We start from the raw sequence: 19362 nt of genomic DNA, 5'->3' as shown, positions 1-19362 counted from the left end.
ACAAAATAACAAAATTAATGATACAAAATAACACCATTTTATTTAATATGAGACGGAGTATTTCTTTAATTCATGACAATTTTAAGGATCAGAAGTATAATTTGAGGGAATACACACTTTTTGAAAGTAAGGGAGGAAACTGGAAAACCTGTTGTGCGGCTCAAACCACAGCGAGCGATCAGACTAATTAACACACTTAAGATAGCAAAAGTTCTTTCCACTCAGAGAGCATGTTAGTGTTCAAATCAAATAACTCTCTACCTAAATATTAACTACAGATACAACAGAACCTCCACTAACAGCGACCTCTCTACAACGGCCACTTTTTTTCGTCCCCGCGGACGGTCCATACATTCGCTCTTATTCGTACCTCTCTAACACCACCACCTCTCCACAACGGCAACGGTCACTAAAGCGCGCCCCAAACTACCAAAATGGGAACTTTAAGATACGCTACGGCGAGGTGCTACCACGGCTACTTTGGCCGTGAGGGACTAGGCTGACAACGGTGTTTAACCCGCCAAACTCAAATGATTAAGATTTTACTGTACGGCAACGGTATGTGAACTCTCTACGTGTCTTAACAAAAATGACTACTTTCAAGGAAAACAGAGATTATTCTACTTTCAGAAGGAATGGGCTTGATTAATGACAATGATTTCCTTCTCCTGTATCCGTCTTACATCTCCCAGATCTCAGATTTGTCTTTTAGAACGTGATAGAACGGCTTGTAATTCCAATCACAAAACCAAATATAAACTCTGATATAAAAAAAGCTCGATTAGGATAGGTTGTTCGTGCAACGATTATGTGATAAACCCGAAAATACAAAACTTTTAATTATAATAAAATACATTTTGAACAGTAATAAAAAATTACAGCTCAGATTAGTACATACGAAGCTTTCTTATCTGCGGCTGTTCGGCCCGATACTAATATGACTGAATTGATCATCACGCGGCAGGTGTTAAAATCGTTCAAATTTTCTGTACAAATGACAAACAAACAATGATCTAGGAACTGATTTTTGTGATTGACAACTTTATTTTCAAACTAGGCTGTTCAAACAGTGAAAAAAGCGTTAAATTGAGAAGTAAACAGCAGGCTTACACTCACGTAGTGAAGAGTACGTGAAACCAGGCACTTCCCCGTAGTAGAAAGCATGGCTACGGCGGGAACGCCGTACCGGTACGCGCGTCATGACGTCACCGGAAGCGATCTTCACTATCTGCCGTCGTACTACAGCCTAGCCGTACCGTATCTTAAAGTCCTTAATAACCTCTCCACAACGGCCAGTTAATCAACGACTAACGATGGTGTTCACTAAACTTGATCCATACCGCGCGTCGTTAGTCTCAGTTTCTGTTTGGTTTCTGTTTTATTCGTATATTTTGATTGTGTTAGGTATTTCTCTGCTACAATCAGCAGTTTGTTACTATAAAAATGTAGTACCCCCGAAAAAACAGGTGTCATATTACACCCCTACCTCTCCATAACGGCCACTTGTCCCCAAGGTGGCCGTTTTAGAGAGGTTTGACTGTAGCAGTTTCCCTTGTTTAAAAACGAAAATAGTACGCCTTCTTTTTATTTATCGTGTACACGTAGATAAGTTGATGTAACGAAAAGTTTCTATTGAAAGAGTATCCATTTCGTAAAGCGATGAAAATGCAACCTTCTAACTGCTGCGATTATGATCTATAACATGAAGAAATTTAGCCAGGCGTCTTACCAGGCCTGCTTATCTTTCAAGACCTTACTATATTTACAGTAGAAAAAGATAAGACATATTTCAATTTTTCTTTATAATTATTATTATTTATTTTGATCTACCCAGGCTTAATGGCTTTTTGATTACGTACTTGAACGAAAGCAGTGTCACTCGACGGCTCGTACCTCAGACATGCGCACTGATGGTTTTCTCGTACAAGTCTTTCTGTGCTTTGGCGAACTGCTGTGCTTTTTCATCGTCACGTGACTCAAGAACTAAAGGAAACAAAGCACATTTGATAGAAACGAAAACTTAATTTACTGAAAGAAGTTTGTAGTATACTAACTACATGAATGCGAGCTGCGGTGGCCCAGTCATGTGCTGGCTCGGGATCGAGTGATCTGGGTTTGGGCCTGGGTCAGGTTCATTGTGTTGTGTTCTTGGTTAAGAGACTAAACTCTTACTAGACTTAATGTCACCAAGGATTGTTAGGCTAACATGACAAATGCTAGGAGTAACCTGCCATAGACTAGCATCCCATCCACGGGGTGTACCAATACTCCAAGCTGCGTCATGGTGACAGAAATCGGTGGAGTTAAGGGCCAAGAGCTTTGAGCCAGCTGGGCTTAGGAGGCTTTACGTGAACTGTACATGACTCGAAATCTACCAGTCACCGTCAGCGCAACACTTCTTACTTGGACACCACTGATTTCAATTAGTCAGGTGGTAGGCTGTTATTCGTGGAGGGATATTGGGGCTACGTAGTGGACAAATTTCGAAAATAATGGAATGAAATAACTTTCACTCCAAGCCAAGTCAACCAGAACTCTTAATTGCATTCTTTTTGAAAAATAAATCACGGTTTTCACATTGGTATTTAAAAATGTAGCTTTACAAAGAAAAACGAATACGTTAGAGTACAAACATGCCGAAAGAGGAGAACGTTTTCAATCCTTTTAGGTTAAACAGATTTGCTAGCATTACAAACTTTAGGTTTTAAACAAGTACAATTTACACGACACGATACTCTATATATTATATATAAAGTCATACGTGAACAACACAGAGTATGCACTATGTACGAGTACTGTGCGGTACGATATCAAAACGCTGTCGCGTTGTGAATGACTACGTTGATTTCAAGTTCACTTATTGTTTCATATAATGCTGTAACTAAAATGGTTGCCGGCTCGGATAAATTTAGTCCAAACCAAACCTGAAATAATGATTTTTCTTCACCATCTACACATGGTTTTAAGAAACTTACGAGGCGGAAAGAGTTTGTACAACAAGGTGAGTAATTTCTATCAATAGCACGCGGTTTTAATGTGCTCGCACCCTCGACGGCGTTAAGGAAGAAACAGGTGTGTGTGAATTTTTATAAAGAGAGCTTCATTCTTACCTTCAAAGTAGTGGCCTTCAGGTTTGGGGTGAAAGATATTTCTTATCTCCTGAGGTACGTTTGCAAATCCTCCAGCTGCGACTTCTCGCAAACCGATATAGTTCAAGTTGAAAAACACGTGACCAGCGAAATCGTCATTTGAAAACACGTCATAATCCATGACAGTCATATGCAAGCAGGCACCAGTCTCTTTCAACAGCTCCGGCTCAACATCACTGGAATAAAGGAAGAAATTGATTATAGGACACTTAAATGAAACGAACACAAAAAGAAATACAATCAGCTCAGTCACTCACAAATCAAACTGCTCGTCAAAAAGAGGGTACAGAGTATTCTTGATGATCTCTGTTTTCTTGACTTCATTGCCAAAGAACTCTTCTGGTAAAAGCTCCACAGTCACATACGGATCACACAATCCTGTAACACAACAGGAATAAACATACCTTAGCTATCTTAGGTAAACAGCTCTTCATGATGCATTTGGTCAATTTAAGGCGATTCCTTCTTGCGAGAAACAAGTGAACATCCGCGCCTTGAAAAATGCTTAGTTAATTATCACTTTGAGGTTGATAACGGCAAATGTACTGCCGAATTGAAATTTTAAAAAGCTGACGTTTGACGTTTCATGTTTTAGTTGCTAGTTAACTAAGCGTTTGATCTGCCACCGCCGCAGCATAACAGCTTCTTTGAAAACTAACCACCTTGTTCATTTGAGAAAGAGAATTATTATTCTGCAATATTTGAGACAACTAACAATACTCCTAGCAGTATTGCGATCGATTGTAGACATTTTGAAGAAATTTGAGACAATATTTGAGAAGTTACAGACAAAATACTCTAGACTCTGCATGGCAAGACGACGTAATGGCTGGACCATTATTATAATAAATAACACTTTTTTGAATTCACAACCACACTACTAATGCAATTCTTACATGACTGCTTACAAGACGTTACTTACGATACGAATTCTTGTCCCACGAACAAAATATATATCTAGAATACATAATTTACTCAGTGTCAGTCTTATGGTATGTGTATTTATGATTTCTACTCACCGTTTGTGTCCAGCGGTGGAAGATTCTTTGCATTCAACACTGTAAAAGAGCAACTATTTTTACTTTTTTCCTTACACAATTAACTCCCAAATATAATTACACTGCATAAATACCGTTCACATAGCACATTCCTCAACAAAAACTACTTCTTACAAACAAAAGATCATTATTCTTTAATTCGTATTCTTATTCTTAAAGCGGTTTTCAATTGAGTGCCGTAAAACCAAAGCCATACCAGTAACTTACCAATTAGACTACACAGCCAATCTAAAACCGCAGTAAAACGAAAACCAAAGTAATTGCTTGATTACTTTCGACGCTTAATTGAAAACCGTTCCATTCTTAGCATTACCTTCCACTTGAAGCTTCTGATTGTTAAAATCGTAGAAAACCTTGAATGTCACAGCTCCGTATTTCTCTTCGACAGTTTCCTTGCAAAGTTAAAAGAGAAAGCAACTTCAGAATCTCATAAATGCAAGGCATGTGCCAGTTGTGCCAAAGAAAATTTTAAAATTGATTCAGTACAATTTCCACAGGTGGCATTCTGATTGGTCGAGAAACTCGGATCATTTCCGCTATAATCAACCTTACGAGAGTTGATTATGGCACTTCAAGGCGCGGTTGCTAAGCAAGGGAAATTTCCGTTTATTGCTAAGACATCACCTCAAAATCTGGCACCTTCGTAGCACTGGGAATTAAGAACAGCCCTCCACCAAAATCTTTCAAGAAAAGGCTCTCAAGTGAACTACAACTGGCGAGTAATGATTATGTATTTACCCAACCGTCGAGCGATCGAACGCTTACTTCTCGGCTTCAGACCGTAACTAAGAATTCCAGACGACAATCACAATTGCCATAAAGTCAGCAAAGATGAAACAGAATAACTTGATGATTGTGTTGTTTTACAGTCGGTGTATCTTTTATGTATTTTGCAGCTTTAGAGTGGTTGATAGATTCGTTTGCAGTTGATGTAACTAAATACAGTACTACAGACGTGTAAAATCGTCTAGGTTTTTCCATGCTTTACCTCGTTGTTCTTGAGTACCTGATATTCACCTCTGCAAATTATACTAAGACATTATTCGCCACAGGCTCAGTGCATCTCGGCGAATGTTCCTCTCGACTTAGTCTTCCGCGAGGAATACAGTTGCGGAGAGTCACTTCGCCTTCAGCGAATAATCCAGTGATAAATATTAAGAAACTAGATCTGTGGGATTTAACTAAACATGCACGGTCACACGATCATACTACATCGAGATCGAACGACTAGGTGAAAATTAGGTATATGAAGAGATCATTACTAAAGGAAGAATGAATGCATTTGCTAATTCTGATTAAATAACATCATCACGGACATTGTAGCTAATCATATCATCCATCTAGGCAAGGCCACATATATTCATTAACATGTACCTGTTCCTCGCACTTCTCAGCTAAGTAGAGCTGGATTAATTCTGTTGTAGACAACTTGCGCATGTTGAGAGTCTCAACCAAAGTCTAGGAAATAACAACCAATCGATCAGGATAAGTCGAATTAGTTTGGTAGCGTCGAGATGTATAGTATTTGTCAGTTATCGTTTTCACTGAAACTTTTCAAAATAAAATAAATAAACATCGCCCACCTGTTTCCGTTTTCAGAGTTCATAAAATACCTTATTACATGAAATTTTCGCGACACGTTAATTTCGAGATTTAAAAAAAATCGCGAAATTAAAGTGACGCGAACAAGTGTCGCGAACATAACATGATGCAAAAATTAAGTGACTTACATTATGTTACTGTTGACTTATCGTTCCGCCGTTGTGTTTTTGTTAATTTTGACGTTATTGTACCTTTGATAATGTCAGTTTACTAAATTCAAGGACACGTTGAAGTAACATTGCCAAGGAAATAATTTTTGTGGCACTCAAAACGCGAAGTTAAAGTGATTCAAAATACAAAATACGCGCACCTCAAAATCGCGAAATAAACGTGTCGCGAAAATTTCATGTAATAAGGTACCTGATTCAATAAAGTGGAACCCCGCTCTACGGACACCCCCAAAATCTTGTAGTCATGAGATCGACATCAGAATTATGAAAACAAAATCTTTCTACACGCTAATGCGATGTTGTTTAAGTCACGGACTTCAGTATATTTTGCCGCTTGTGAAACTGACAAGGGAACATAAATTTTGGTGCGAAACCTTTCACTTTTTGTAAACCACTTTTGGTGAAGTTGGCTTCCTTAATAAAGGTTTTGTCTGCCTGCTGTCGGTGTTGGGTTTTAAATCAAAAAAATGAGAAAATAATTCTGGGAGGCCGTTTGACATGGACACCCGGACAATATAGATACTTTTGCTGTCTCCTTAACCGGGTTCCACTTTAACTTTTCCTCTTTAATTTAACGGACATAAAACGTCAAAGAGTCTGATATAATGTCTGGTGAAGTTACTGTAATCACTAGTCCAAAGCTCTTTTCCCAAAATATCTTTAAAATAACCATGTTACGCGTTCGGTTACTTGTTTTCATTCTTAAAGAAGCCGCTAGATCTTGTTGCCAAAGACGCAGCCTAGTTCGCGTTCAGTCTTTCGAAAACTGATTTTTCATTCTCGGAAGTTTTAATGACAAAGATAATGGTTATACGTGATTGATCGCTGTACGCTGAGCAACCTGACTTTCAAATGTCCTACGAACCTTGTAATGTCCCACTTGAAGACGTTCCAAAGGCAACCCAACTCCATCGGCGTGAAAGAAACTCTGCACTATCTACAAACCAAAACAAAACGCTGCAATCAGTAACGTTGGACAAAGAAAGATTGTTATTTTTTATCCTTCACTCCAAAATTTATATTGAATTTGCACAGGACTCAACTAGAAGCACAGGGGTTGAATGCATTGCTGCTCACTAGAGAGGTTTAGTCTTATACTTAAGAAAGCCCAGTTGTCGTGACTTCACAAAGCTCTGAAGTAGCTGAGGCGTTTTCTTGCAATCGAACCACTCTTTGCCTAACGGTAAATGTTCTGTTCAAATGTCTTGTCACGATAAGAACAAACTAACTACATGTAACCTCAAGTGCTTCGAATTGTCTTTGGTAGAAGGCTGCGGTTCTCTGAAAGAAGAAAGAGAAAAAGCGGTTGTAACAATATGTAGGAATTTAAGAACAAAAGAACAACACAAAAAGTAAAATAAAATAATTAAACGAATAATTGAAAACTGTACCCCTGTGTTGGTTTTTAGTCCATTTGTGAAGTTCTCCATCACTATTTCCCAAATGTAAAGAAGAATTCTGTGAATGAAGAACACGAATCATTACTACAATTTTTGTTACAGATGAAAGATGAGTTTTAAAGTTAAGAACGCGTTCTGTTTAATTTTACAACGAGCACGCATTCTGTTTGATATAAAGTCTTCCCTCCTCTGGCCGGATATATTGTGATTACAGGTTGTAAGACGCAGCCCTACGCAGTCTTGACTACATGGGCTGTGCAGGACCAGTTGTTCGAAGACTGGATCACGCTATCCACCGGATGAATCGTTATCCCGTGGATAAGTGTTAACAACCCTATCCGCTGGATAGTGATTTGTCGGTGGATATCGTAATCCACCTTTCAAATCCATGTTCTGGCCGGACATCAACCTTCCATACGATTTATTGCTGAAAAAATAACTTACACATGTCAACTTTCAATTTGTACAATGGCGGTTGATTTATGTAAGCAGTTCTGATCAACGTACCTTTGAAATACAGATTTGACAACACTTGTGTTGAGTACCATTAAGTCATCATCCAGGTACTGAAGCAAGCCACCCACCACCTGACAAGAATCACATCAAAATCTGTAAAAGTTATTAACGATGCCATGTCACAATTCAGTTATTACTGTATTAACTACCTTAAAATGAAAGTAAACCTCAAAATTGTAATTTACCGAAGCAGAAAAATAAAAGAGATACCAATAAACTAAGAAGAACTACAACAATGGCTACAAATGAGGGGGAATAAAATGGATTGGAGAAGACAAACTTGAAAACTTAGACTAAATTTTAAAGATGTGTCATCCACGACATAGACCTGTAACTAAAGTCTAGTGACAAAAGAGACAAGAACCCGAGCAAAACGGATTGTTGTGGACACATTTTGAAGTGCAATGTGATGACGCGTATCGCTGTCGATAAGAGTACAGACCACGCTAAACCACATTCGATTTGTTAATTAGATGACAGAAGCTTGGTATTGTTTAACTTATTGACCGTTTTAGAAGACGAACTGGATTGCTTAGCTTTCGTTTCATCGCGGTCATTATAAATCTCCAAAATCAAATTCTTTCTTGCCCAAGCAGCTCTGAATGACTAAAACAGTTTAGCTTGGTTTTAGTTTCGTGGCACAATATTTCAAGAGTAAGACTTACATCTTCAGCTGGTATGTTGTCCGAGGCACAGGAAATTTGAAAAAAAAACCTCTTGATGTCAACACCCATCTGAAGAGACGAAAATAGAAATTTGGTTGAAGAAAGAGCTTTACATATTCTAAACGCACTCTTAATTCACTCAAAATGGCAAAGTCTGCAGCGAGGAACAGAAGATTTAAAGTTGTAATTACCACTAAATAAAAGAAACACATGTCGAGGAGAAGAAAGGCAATACTGCATGACACTGACTTGAACAAAACGACGAAAGTACGAAAAACATAACCCATGGTGAGTTTGAAAGATGTTCACTAATGGCAAAATCTTTATAAAGGATGTAACCTAACTGGCATATGAACTAAAACTCAAACTAGTCACTGCTCCTTCATAACACAAATACACTAAAAGTCAGAGTAAAACAAACCCGCTGTCCAATGTGCTCGATGGCGTCCGCTATCTTGTTGAGCATGTCCTCGTCTGAACTGGACAGCATGTTTTCAAGCGCGGTGCGCGCATGTTTCCCGCCTCTTTCACCGTGTGCCGCCATCATGGCATTAATGATGTCTTCCCAGCCCAGATTCTCCGGAAGTTTCGACAACCACAGCCTCATGTATTCAATGTCATTCAGCGTAACACATAACTAGTTGAAGAAGGTCATGGAAAACAGTAAAAAAGCGTCAGTTACACACAAAAACACATGTAAACAAAGCAATCTACGCAAAGGGTTTCTGTAGGACTAGTTTTCTCGAGATGTTTTGCCTGTAGGAATTACGAAATTAGAAATTTAATAGGCTCAATTGAAATCCTCGCATTGTCCAAAAGGGGATTGATCTAGTTTGACTTGTGAAGTCAACTGACACCTAGAACAGTTTTAAGCCAGTAACCATTATAACGAGCTCTGAATTAGAAAACATGATATATGGTCTATTAACCAAGCGAAAGGTCAAGATCTTTATTTTAGCAGTCGAGGTCCAAAAACGATCGAGGGCAATATCTAACCATTTTAGTCGAACGAACTCGTCAATAAAGGATTTATCATAAGGCATACAGGACAACATTTTCTTGCAAGAAACAGCTCACAAAGTCTGAGCGAGCAAGACAGCCCTATCTTGCTGACTCGGGTATCCAATCACAGTGCCAGCGGATTTGGTTGATCGTGACCACGACAAGCGAGTGATTACACAGGACCAAGTGAATCTTGTTGACAGAGTGAGGGAATTCTGAGACATTATAAACGGAAACAAAGTTTATCAAAAAACGTTTGATCGTTTTCTCGTAGCTACCTGTTCACTAACGTCAAACTGAGATGGAGCCTGGTCGTAATAGTTATTTTTAATCATCTTTTCGAACAGAAGATCAGCGTAATACGACGCACTGCTGCAAATTTCCTATAAAAGAAGACAAAACAATACCAGGTATGATGCGTACTGATGAAAAACTAACACTTTGTGCATCATTTTAATGGAGAACTCACGAAAAAAAAAACCCCACGGCTTTCCTTGATCATTAAAAAAAGGCTTGAATATATTGAAGTGTTTAGTTGACTTAAATATATCCGATCTGTAGATTTTTTGTTTACTGAATTTTCGGTGGCCTCTGTCCACCTTCATCAGACTGATTGAAGGTGGACAGGTGAAGGTACACAGATAAAGGTGGACAGATACCACCGAAAATTCAGTGAACAAAAAAACCCATGGATTTAAGTGAAATAATCAAAGTCTACCGATCGCAACAATCAAAGTATCTTGAAATGTGAACATATCTAACTGACCTGCTGTAAGCACTGTACTTTTTCCCTGAATCTTTTAATAGTATTTTCTTGGTTATTTTGGTAATATCACATAACAATGAAAGAGAGATCTTAAGTGGCAGGCTTTGTACGTACATCGGTAATTTGCATGACAAACACATATGATCCAGATGGGTCAGGCCAGTCTATCTTCTTCCAGAATTCTCTGATCTAATTAGACAGAAAAAAAAGTTATAAAAGTGTTGCAATATCTAGCCAGTCTTTTATAATGTGTGTCCATCTATCAGTCAATCATTCAGTCCGCCCGTCCGTCTGTCCCGCCAGTCCATCCGTCCGTCAGTTAGACAAAGATCCTAGGCTTATTATACCTACCTGATGAAAACAACTCACTGCATCAATGGCTGACGTGGAGTGGCTCACACTTGCATCAATCCTCAAAATCTGCAACAGCCAAAAAGCCAGTTCTATAATCGTTTTAACGTAGAAGCCCAGTTAGTGATGTCATACCAAGTTTAACAACTCACTTCATCGAATGCGTCTTGACAAAAAAATGAAAACAAAAGAATGACAATTAAGGATGAAACCCAACAAGTGTTATAAATTTGTACGATATAACTCTACAAAGCTACGTTGCACTACCTTGTCAATTTCAACGGCTTTTCGTATTCGCTCTTTGGCTTTGACTTGTGCAATATCGAGCCACCGTATAACGGACTGTTTGAACCAGGTGTGATAGTCATCAAGAGCATACACGCGATCGGGCCTAAAACGCAGATGAAACTATCACTAAATAGAAAAAGCTTTCACACGCGAACGCACTTACAATGGAGGCTGAACAAATACATTAAATCAGATAAATGGATTTTTCAATTAGTTGAACTTAAGCATTTCACTTCAGTCATTTGGTTGGTTTTTCTTTGTAGGATATAAACTTTGAAGGTTCTTTTCTACATTTCAATGGTTCTTACTTTGCTTCACCGATGCTCCGATAGCTAATAACTTCCTTAACAGCCAAGTACAATGAAAATAGCTTTTCCCCAACGATATCAGCTCCACCTTCTTGTTTAAGACGCTTGTTTATATTCCTCATGGTGTTGTGGACATCAGACGCAAGCTGCACACAACAGAAAGTAGATAAGTTATAAGTTACCTACTTCAAAACATCAACAACGTTCTACAGAAACACACTGACGTTTGCTTTCAACTGATGTGTTGGATCAACTATGGAGAGATCCGAAAAGCAGGAAATATGTTTACTATGGCTCCGGGAACTATAGGAAAGATACCGAAGTGCTCATTATAAACAGTGAATGTCAGGAACCCATGTTTACTCCTTGATTAAGCTTGCAGAACTTACCATTAGTTCCAGCTGATTGTAAACCGTAGTAAAATACTTCACGTCCGTTCTGAAAAACAATAGGCAACCAAACGTTACCTCCTCTCAAATGTTTTGATTTTCTTACATTCAGCCTTACCCGACTGAAAAATAAATTCAGTCTCTCCATATTTTGATTGCTGGAATATTGTGTACAGGGAAATGAGAGAAGCCTTCAAATACTCACACTGAGAAGATCTTTCTATAACAGGTTTTCGCTTGAAACATGTCGGTAACCAACGCGTCAGCAACTTCCACCATAGCTGATAACATGGCTTCTTCACTCTGTGGCACACACACAAATAACAGCAAGGAAATAACACATCTAATCGAGTGACAATGAATAAATAAACACAATAAAGGAATGACAGAAAGAAGGAGGGAATGAAGGAAGTTAGGAAGGAACATTTAAACTATTCCCGTTGCCCAATAAACAACATGGCAACGCAAAAGGCAAAAAAAAAAAACAAACAAACAAACACTGGAATGAGATTGGATAAAAGTGTAAGAGCATTCTATGAAACAAACCTTTGTTTGAGGCTCCTTCCAAGCAAATACCTTCTTGTACCAAGCGAGGGCTGACTCCTTTGCAATAAAACACGAACCTTTGGTTACCACGAGTAACCCAATTCAGTGTAAATTGGTTAAAACACTTAAGCGTTACTAAACTACAAGCAGGATCTCGGCGGGTAGAGGGTGCGGACAAATGCAAGATCTCTTCGAACTTTACCACGTCTAAGGAAACCACATCAATTTGAAAGATGGAAAGCGATCAGGACTGCTGCATGTACTGGTTCATGTACTGGTTCATGTACTGGTTCATGTACTGGTTCATGTACTGGTTCATGTACTGGTTCATGTACTGGTTCGCTTCAGAAACAACTGAACTACTCATTCAGGGAGTAGCTTTCAAAACATACCTTGAGAAGATTTGACATTTGAATATTCAAAGGTTCTTTTATTGAATCGCTGAACACTTCAAGCTTGTACACATTTGCCAGACACCTTGAAAACACGAGTTTCTAATTAACAATGACCGCATGGCTGCTATTGATTTGAGTCAGTATAATAACTATCCACACACCCACCCTGTTAGGATCATTTATCATTCGCTTGAAACCAAACCAAAGAAGTGCAATTACTGAGAATTGTACAATCTAGTAGCCTGTGTTTCCCTTACAAAGGAAATAGCCGACGTGTGTGCTAGCTAACAATATCTAAATGCATTAGTCGAATTCCCTCTCATACATCATATCAAATAGAATTTTAGGGATGCAGAAGCTAAGTCAGTACGTAATAAATCAGCCATCGGTTAAGTAACATTGTCAAAAAAAAAAATTAGACAGACTAAGTTGAGAACAGACCTTACATTTTGTCACAGGCTCTTAGACTTCTTAAAATAAAAACAAAATAAAACAATCACACAAACAACTAAACAGGGAGAAAACTAGGTTGGTATGGCAAAGGTATAACTCACTCTAGAAGGTTAATGAGTCGACCAAGCTTTCCTTTATCTGTGGCAGGGAATATGTCTCGATATTTGATCATTAACCTCCAGCAGTTATCAGTGAATTTCTTCAAGGACCTAACTAGCGCGTGTTCCTGAAAATAAACAGACCAAACTCAGTCATACAAAATCATAAATTCAAGCACATGTACCATGCTGTGAAAAAAGCAATTTTAAAAATATTCCAGGTTTAATAGTTACCAGATATTTAACAGAACCAATTGGTTGAAGTTCACAATGACGGTAGAATAATCCCTATCCAGGGACGCTTTTCAATTAGTCCAAAATTTCGGAGATTTCGGTTCAGAGGAAAAAAGTAAAGGTGTTTTCAATTCGCCCCACTGGAAAATTCCTGGTAAAAGCGGAACTTTTAAGTCTGTCAAAGTCAAAAGTTCCTCTTTTTCAAGAAATCTCGAGTGGGGCGAACAATGTAGTCTTAATTTTACGCAGGGCCCCTTTAGATACCAGCCTATGGCTGATGGGGCTACCCTGCCTAAATAAAGATGACTTGACTTGACTTGACTTGAGGGGCTGAGCATTTTCCCCTGAACCGAAATTTCTGGAATTCTTGACGAAACGGAAAAAAGCCAAGCTTTCAGCAGCGTGCATGTAGTCTATTTAAAGAATGGGAATGTTTAGATGCTTGTCTTTGCAGGTGTGTTAATCATCAACGTGTTTGATAGTGTATTGTTGTACCTCTCTTTGGCTGAGAGCTCCAGTTTTCCACTTTTGTTCAAGGGTCCATAGCAGTAGGTTTAACGAGCTGTATTTCATTGGCTCCAGCCAGTGGTGGTGACTGAACAGCATCCAGCGACTGAAAAAGAAAATCACATTAGAGTCCATATGCAAAACAAACGCAGTTCAAAGGCTGTGTTTCGGGATAGCAAATAGTTTTCAGTAAACAATTTACTCCGTGGAAAAAATTGTTTAGTATTATGGGCATTGTACTCATCTGTTTCGTTTTCTCGTAAGACTCGATCGAATATTACAACAATAGAAGGTATTTTGAATTATGTCTAGAGCTTCCAGCGTCCCAGGAAGAGATAACGCATGATTCTTTACACGTAGCGATAATCCAATAACCGATCGCAGTAATGCATACTGTACTAACACTACAGCAGAATAAAAACTGATAAGTAAAATAACAATCTTGCCAACCTTCGCTCTGGCGCACACTCTCCCCTCCCCCTCTCCCGCACCCCCTCCTGGTCGCTACCCTCTCCTCGACCTGGTTTAGTCAACAGAATTAAAAATCTACTTACATACTAGCCTGCTGAAGATCGTTCAGTTCATTCTGTAAAGCATGATGATGAAGAATGAATTCAGCTTGAGGACACAGCTCGCTTGAACTTCTTTTAGTGTCACTTTCCTGAAAAAAAAAGGCGACAATTTGCATTTTACAGGGTCAGAACAAAGCGGAACACCCCTCCCCCCTCCCCATGCAGTGCAGGCACGTTACACCACACCAATTCACAGAACAAATAGTACATGTAAAACACAAAACACCAGCAACGCATACCTGACAATGTTCGGTTCCATATTTGATAAATTCTCTTAAAAACGCACCATGCATATCTAAGGCTGTTGGATATAAATGTTGTATCTCATATGGAATTTCTGGCTTCTGGAAAAAAAAGAAAAGAAGAAACTTTGAATTCTTTTGTAATTGCTTCCCGGCCCCTGAGTAACAGAATAGCTAATTAGAGAATTCGTTCATGCTTTTAGCTGTGCGTATATCGAGTTATGGAGGCATGCGGGAAGTTTGGAGAGCAAGATCTTCTGTCCAAACTTCCCAAGTACATCCATAACTCGATATACGCACAGCTAAAAGCATGAACGAATTCTTTTATAACATAGCGACAACAACTTGGACGCTAAAACATGTCTCATTTGTTAATGTCTACAAAGTTCTCACAATGCACGGTGAAGGAAAACAACGGATCCTATTGCCAGGTTAAAAACACGTCACAATCAGTTGAGCGACAGTTGAACGAAAGCGCTTCGTCTGGTTTCTAAAATTGTCAATGAAAATTCGCTTACGTAAGCAAACAAAGTTAAAAATACTCAAGTGAAAAATATAGGCAAAAGCCAAAATACTCAAGGTTTAGTAAACGTTATAAGCCCCGGCCAAACGATCGCAACATTTCAACGCAACATATCGCAACATTGTTGGGTGCAACATGCTGCGCGCGTTTGGCCACCCTTTTGTGACATGTTGAGTGTTGCAAATCGAACTTGTGCGCATGCTCTGGCGCAACATTGTTGCACGAACCTGGCCAAACGAGTACAACATCATGCAACATCCACAAGTTTGACCATTTTCAAACTTGAGCCAACAACACCCAACATGTCGCAACACATCGCAACATGTTGCGCCCAACAATGTGGCGATATGCTGCGTTGAAATGTTGCGATCGTTTGGCCTGGCCTTTAGCTTGGCAAAAGTCAAAGGCTCGAAGGTTGGTTTGGATTGTTCAGAATGCTGTTCACATTGCCAACACTTTAACAAAAGGAACTCGCAGCTAAACTCAACGGAAATCTTGCAGCTAAAATCTAACTACACGCACGGCATGTTATTTACGCACGGCCGTACGTATAGAGAGATTTTTACCTCGACGGCTCAATAGGAATTAGGTAGGACTAGGGCGCGCGCAATGTTATATAATACGGTATTGACCATAATCCAACGGTACATCCATAATATTTTGTTTTATAAGGTACGCACTTAACGCAATTTTTCACTATGTTGTTGTAAATGCCTGGTCATATCAGCGAACTCCTAATGCGCAAAATAATTAAACAACGCTTTTTTTGTAAATATAACAATTGAGAGCGGAGACTGAACCAAAACCATAAGAAATCTTCAGATTGGTCAATCACAACGGACGCAGAAAAGCCAGTGAACCAATCAAAACTCGAACCAAAAACAGTCAGCCGACTGTAGCCGACATGAAGCACGGGAAAAAGTGTAGGAGTATGAGAGAGTCGCGATCGATTTGGATTTTACTTCTTATTGGATGGGAAATTAAACGAATCACAAAGGGTAGTAAATAAATAAATAAATAAATGAATAAAAAAAAAAAAAAAATCACTTTATTTACGTGAAATGCAAATCCAGAGCAAAAGTGAATTTATTTCGACAGTCAAAAGAAAAGCGTTCTTAACCACGTTCCCGTAAGATTACCTTTCCAGTTGTTAGGGTAATTTTAAGGTGACAGTCACCATCTACTCGTGATTTTGAAGAACGTCCTTCAAGTTTAAACCACTTGTCAATGCCACCGGATGGAATATCCTAAAAGAAAAAAAACCGGAAGCACTTATAAGCTCCGTTTTCGAGCCAACGTCTAAACGAAGGTAGACGAATATTAAAGCTGTGTAAAAGGTGCAAGTTAGAAAAGTAGGGTGAAGAACTGAGCACATTCGAATTTAGTCAACAACCACAGACTGGCCCTCAGGGCGACAACTTAGTCTCTTTAAAAGCGAGAAATGCCTTATTTTCATTATACAAGGTAGAAAGTGAAGTGTGAATTTTGCAGGACTTGCAGCGAGCGCCACGAAGTTGACTGAACACAGTGTGTGCCGACCTTTGTTTCCATCAATGAACTTTCCAAAAACTAAACTTCTGTTGGCAAACTAGTATCACATTAAGAGAAATTGAAAGAGACTGCACATTTAGGTCCTTGTACAATATGAATATTGAATAATATATTTGCCATACTAAAACATCAAATAACCAAGAATTGTTTCGCAACACACAGTGGGCTTGAACACTAGCTGCTGATCGGGAAGCGAGCCCGCGCTCTTCTCCCCAGTCTCCTCTCGAGGAGGAACGTGGACCGGACTCGAGAGCGCGGCGGAAATAGAGCCTTACCACACAGTCATGGAGAAAGATCTCTGCACATGACGCAGCAATAAAAATGTTTTTAAGACATTTTCGTCCAGTTTTTCAATAGCTGTGCTTGGTGCGTAACTTCATTAAAGATCAAGTGCTTTACTGGGTACCTTAACCGGTATTTCGATGTATCCAAGAAAATCATCAATATTATCATCCGGACTTGATTTTCTTGCAGACTGCATAACATCTTTGAAAAATCTAAACAACCAAGTAGATAAAAAACACCAATAATTAGATTATGAGGTCACGTTTTATCGCATGATAGTTGATGAGGCAAAAAAAAAGAGTCAAAAGCGGAAACGACATTTCTATATTTACAGTCCGATTAGTATAAACAAGACGGCCCGCCAATTTCCGTACAAATTAATGAATGAAAACCTCAGATATCAACTGTAGATTTTCGACAACATATAATTAAAAAACAATAATGTTGTGACCATTTTTACCGTTTTAATCCTCAAACACAGTTGGCCAATTTACAAAGAATTTGGTTGCAGTAATTACAGCGCGCGTTGTAACTGAGAAATAAAACAGAGTGCAGTCATTGGGTGATTTTAGTTGCTGGCCCTTTCAGCTGTCCTAGTCATATACTGGCAAATACTATGTACCTTCCCATTCCAGAGATTCCTTTTATTTTGGAAATTTTTCTGTCTTCTTCCTTAAGTAACGCCTTGTCATCACAGTCCCTTAAATTAACAAGTGAAGTTGTTAACCCTAACTATCAAACTTGCATGCAAGTTTAATAATAGTCAATTTATCTTTTCCATTGTCATTATTCCCTATTAATAATTTCAGAAGTGTAACATAGCTCACATGTAAAATAGTTCATAAATGGTTTGTTCTGATACAGACTGTCTGCCAGTCAGAACTATGACTATTTGTGTGTTCATTCTTAAAACATGAAACATGTGTCCCATCGTACAATTTCCTGAAAGCATTTTAAAGGCAACGTTGTCATATCAGTGACAACAAATCAAACTCCTTAATACAGCTTTGTTTGTTTTACATTGGTATACCTTTCAAGCAACAAGAATGGTGGAACCCAAAACGTTTCACCACTTAAACATACTATTAACGCTCGTATTTCCTTTTGTCCCATCAGAGTCAGAAGAAACAGTATAGCAAGATTTATCTGTTCTTATTTGCAAATTAGTCGATGAAAGTGGCAAAACAAAGTACAAAATGTCTGTAATACTGACCAGATGTCGAGGTGAAATCTTTCTGTTTGAAAGTTACTAACATTCCTGAAATAAAGAAAAAGAGTAATATACATTTGAAAGAGGACGTTTAAAAGTGATGGATATTATAAAGACTACAAATGACAAATAGTCATTAGTCATAATATGATTATTTCTCATCCCTAAAATGCATTGTGCACACCTCTTAAGGCGGGGTCACCCGGGACAACTTGCAATGACAACTTCTCAAACTCATTAATAATTCATCAAGTTTAAACAAAGGAAATCATGACCGTGACGGTGTTTGGATATCTGATCTTAATTAGCATAGATTTTTACGATTTTAATTCTCCGTTTTCTCCTTAGTTTTAGTCTCGATTGAGAAGATATATCAAGCACTCAAGACAGTGTTTGACCACATTTCCAAACACCTCGAAGTTCGTCAAAAATACTCCGCTGCGCGTCGTATTTTCAACTCTCTTCTCGGACATGCACCTATATAGGCCAAACTAATGTGAGAATATACTTTACTCATTAAGACACGGATCCACTTGGAACTTTATTACTTTGTTATGCACTGTAACGACAATTCATTGGCTTACATTGTGAATGTTTCATTCCAAACCGGGTCAAGAGTGTCTTCCTTTACTTGTGTCATGTGAATTGACTCTCCGTCAAGAACATCTCTGACTGTGCTTCTAGATTTCTTGCGACAAATCTTGATTTTTTTTGTCTTTTCATCTTCATTTTCCTCTGTCATTAATCCCAACATGCAGTAGGGATCACTCAATCCTGAAAGAAAGGAAGATTGAATCAAATTACACAGTGTAGCAATATTTGCTCCATGCCATGAACAGTGTGCAATTTACAATGTTCAAGTTCTGATTTCCACTACTCGTCTCCCACTTACTGTACCTATGATACTCCTAGGCTTTCATTAAATAATTATTGTTTTATTGCCACAGTAATTAAGACAAACACTAAAGCAAATTTTACAATAACTGTCTAATTTCTCGCGCGCTGATTGGCTCATTCTTATCATCAATAAGAGTACAGACGGATAAAATTTTAATTTATGCAAGCTTTCAAGTTCAACTCTC

General features: G+C 38.6%; 1 protein-coding gene across 3 annotated transcripts in view; it reads right to left on the bottom strand.

The window, feature by feature from the left end:
• Positions 1-18: 18 nt before the first annotated feature.
• Positions 19-19362, bottom strand: part of LOC145490194 (BAI1-associated protein 3-like) — a 31533-nt gene continuing 12189 nt past the window's right edge. For all 3 annotated transcript variants that reach the window (XM_081469309.1, XM_081469310.1, XM_081469311.1), the window contains exons 8-37: positions 18865-19054; positions 18284-18328; positions 17693-17770; positions 17192-17282; positions 16374-16481; positions 14709-14813; positions 14452-14558; positions 13886-14003; positions 13160-13284; positions 12603-12687; positions 12211-12267; positions 11870-11967; positions 11665-11713; positions 11276-11421; positions 10947-11070; positions 10680-10748; positions 10443-10517; positions 9841-9945; positions 8982-9197; positions 8561-8629; positions 7887-7966; positions 7371-7437; positions 7219-7260; positions 6845-6916; positions 5582-5665; positions 4521-4599; positions 4169-4207; positions 3407-3527; positions 3111-3325; positions 19-1983 (exon numbers count right to left, since the gene is read on the bottom strand). In XM_081469309.1, the coding sequence (XP_081325435.1) occupies positions 1895-1983; positions 3111-3325; positions 3407-3527; positions 4169-4207; positions 4521-4599; positions 5582-5665; positions 6845-6916; positions 7219-7260; positions 7371-7437; positions 7887-7966; positions 8561-8629; positions 8982-9197; positions 9841-9945; positions 10443-10517; positions 10680-10748; positions 10947-11070; positions 11276-11421; positions 11665-11713; positions 11870-11967; positions 12211-12267; positions 12603-12687; positions 13160-13284; positions 13886-14003; positions 14452-14558; positions 14709-14813; positions 16374-16481; positions 17192-17282; positions 17693-17770; positions 18284-18328; positions 18865-19054 (2948 nt within the window). In that variant the 3' untranslated portion in view covers positions 19-1894. The remainder of the gene's footprint in view (positions 1984-3110; positions 3326-3406; positions 3528-4168; positions 4208-4520; positions 4600-5581; positions 5666-6844; positions 6917-7218; positions 7261-7370; positions 7438-7886; positions 7967-8560; positions 8630-8981; positions 9198-9840; positions 9946-10442; positions 10518-10679; positions 10749-10946; positions 11071-11275; positions 11422-11664; positions 11714-11869; positions 11968-12210; positions 12268-12602; positions 12688-13159; positions 13285-13885; positions 14004-14451; positions 14559-14708; positions 14814-16373; positions 16482-17191; positions 17283-17692; positions 17771-18283; positions 18329-18864; positions 19055-19362) is intronic.

This window comes from Orbicella franksi, chromosome 6, assembly GCF_964199315.1.
Source record: "Orbicella franksi chromosome 6, jaOrbFran1.1, whole genome shotgun sequence".
NCBI classification, from domain to species: domain Eukaryota; kingdom Metazoa; phylum Cnidaria; class Anthozoa; order Scleractinia; family Merulinidae; genus Orbicella; species Orbicella franksi.
Note: the sequence above shows the minus strand (reverse complement) of the source record. Positions and strands in the feature narration are given on the sequence as shown.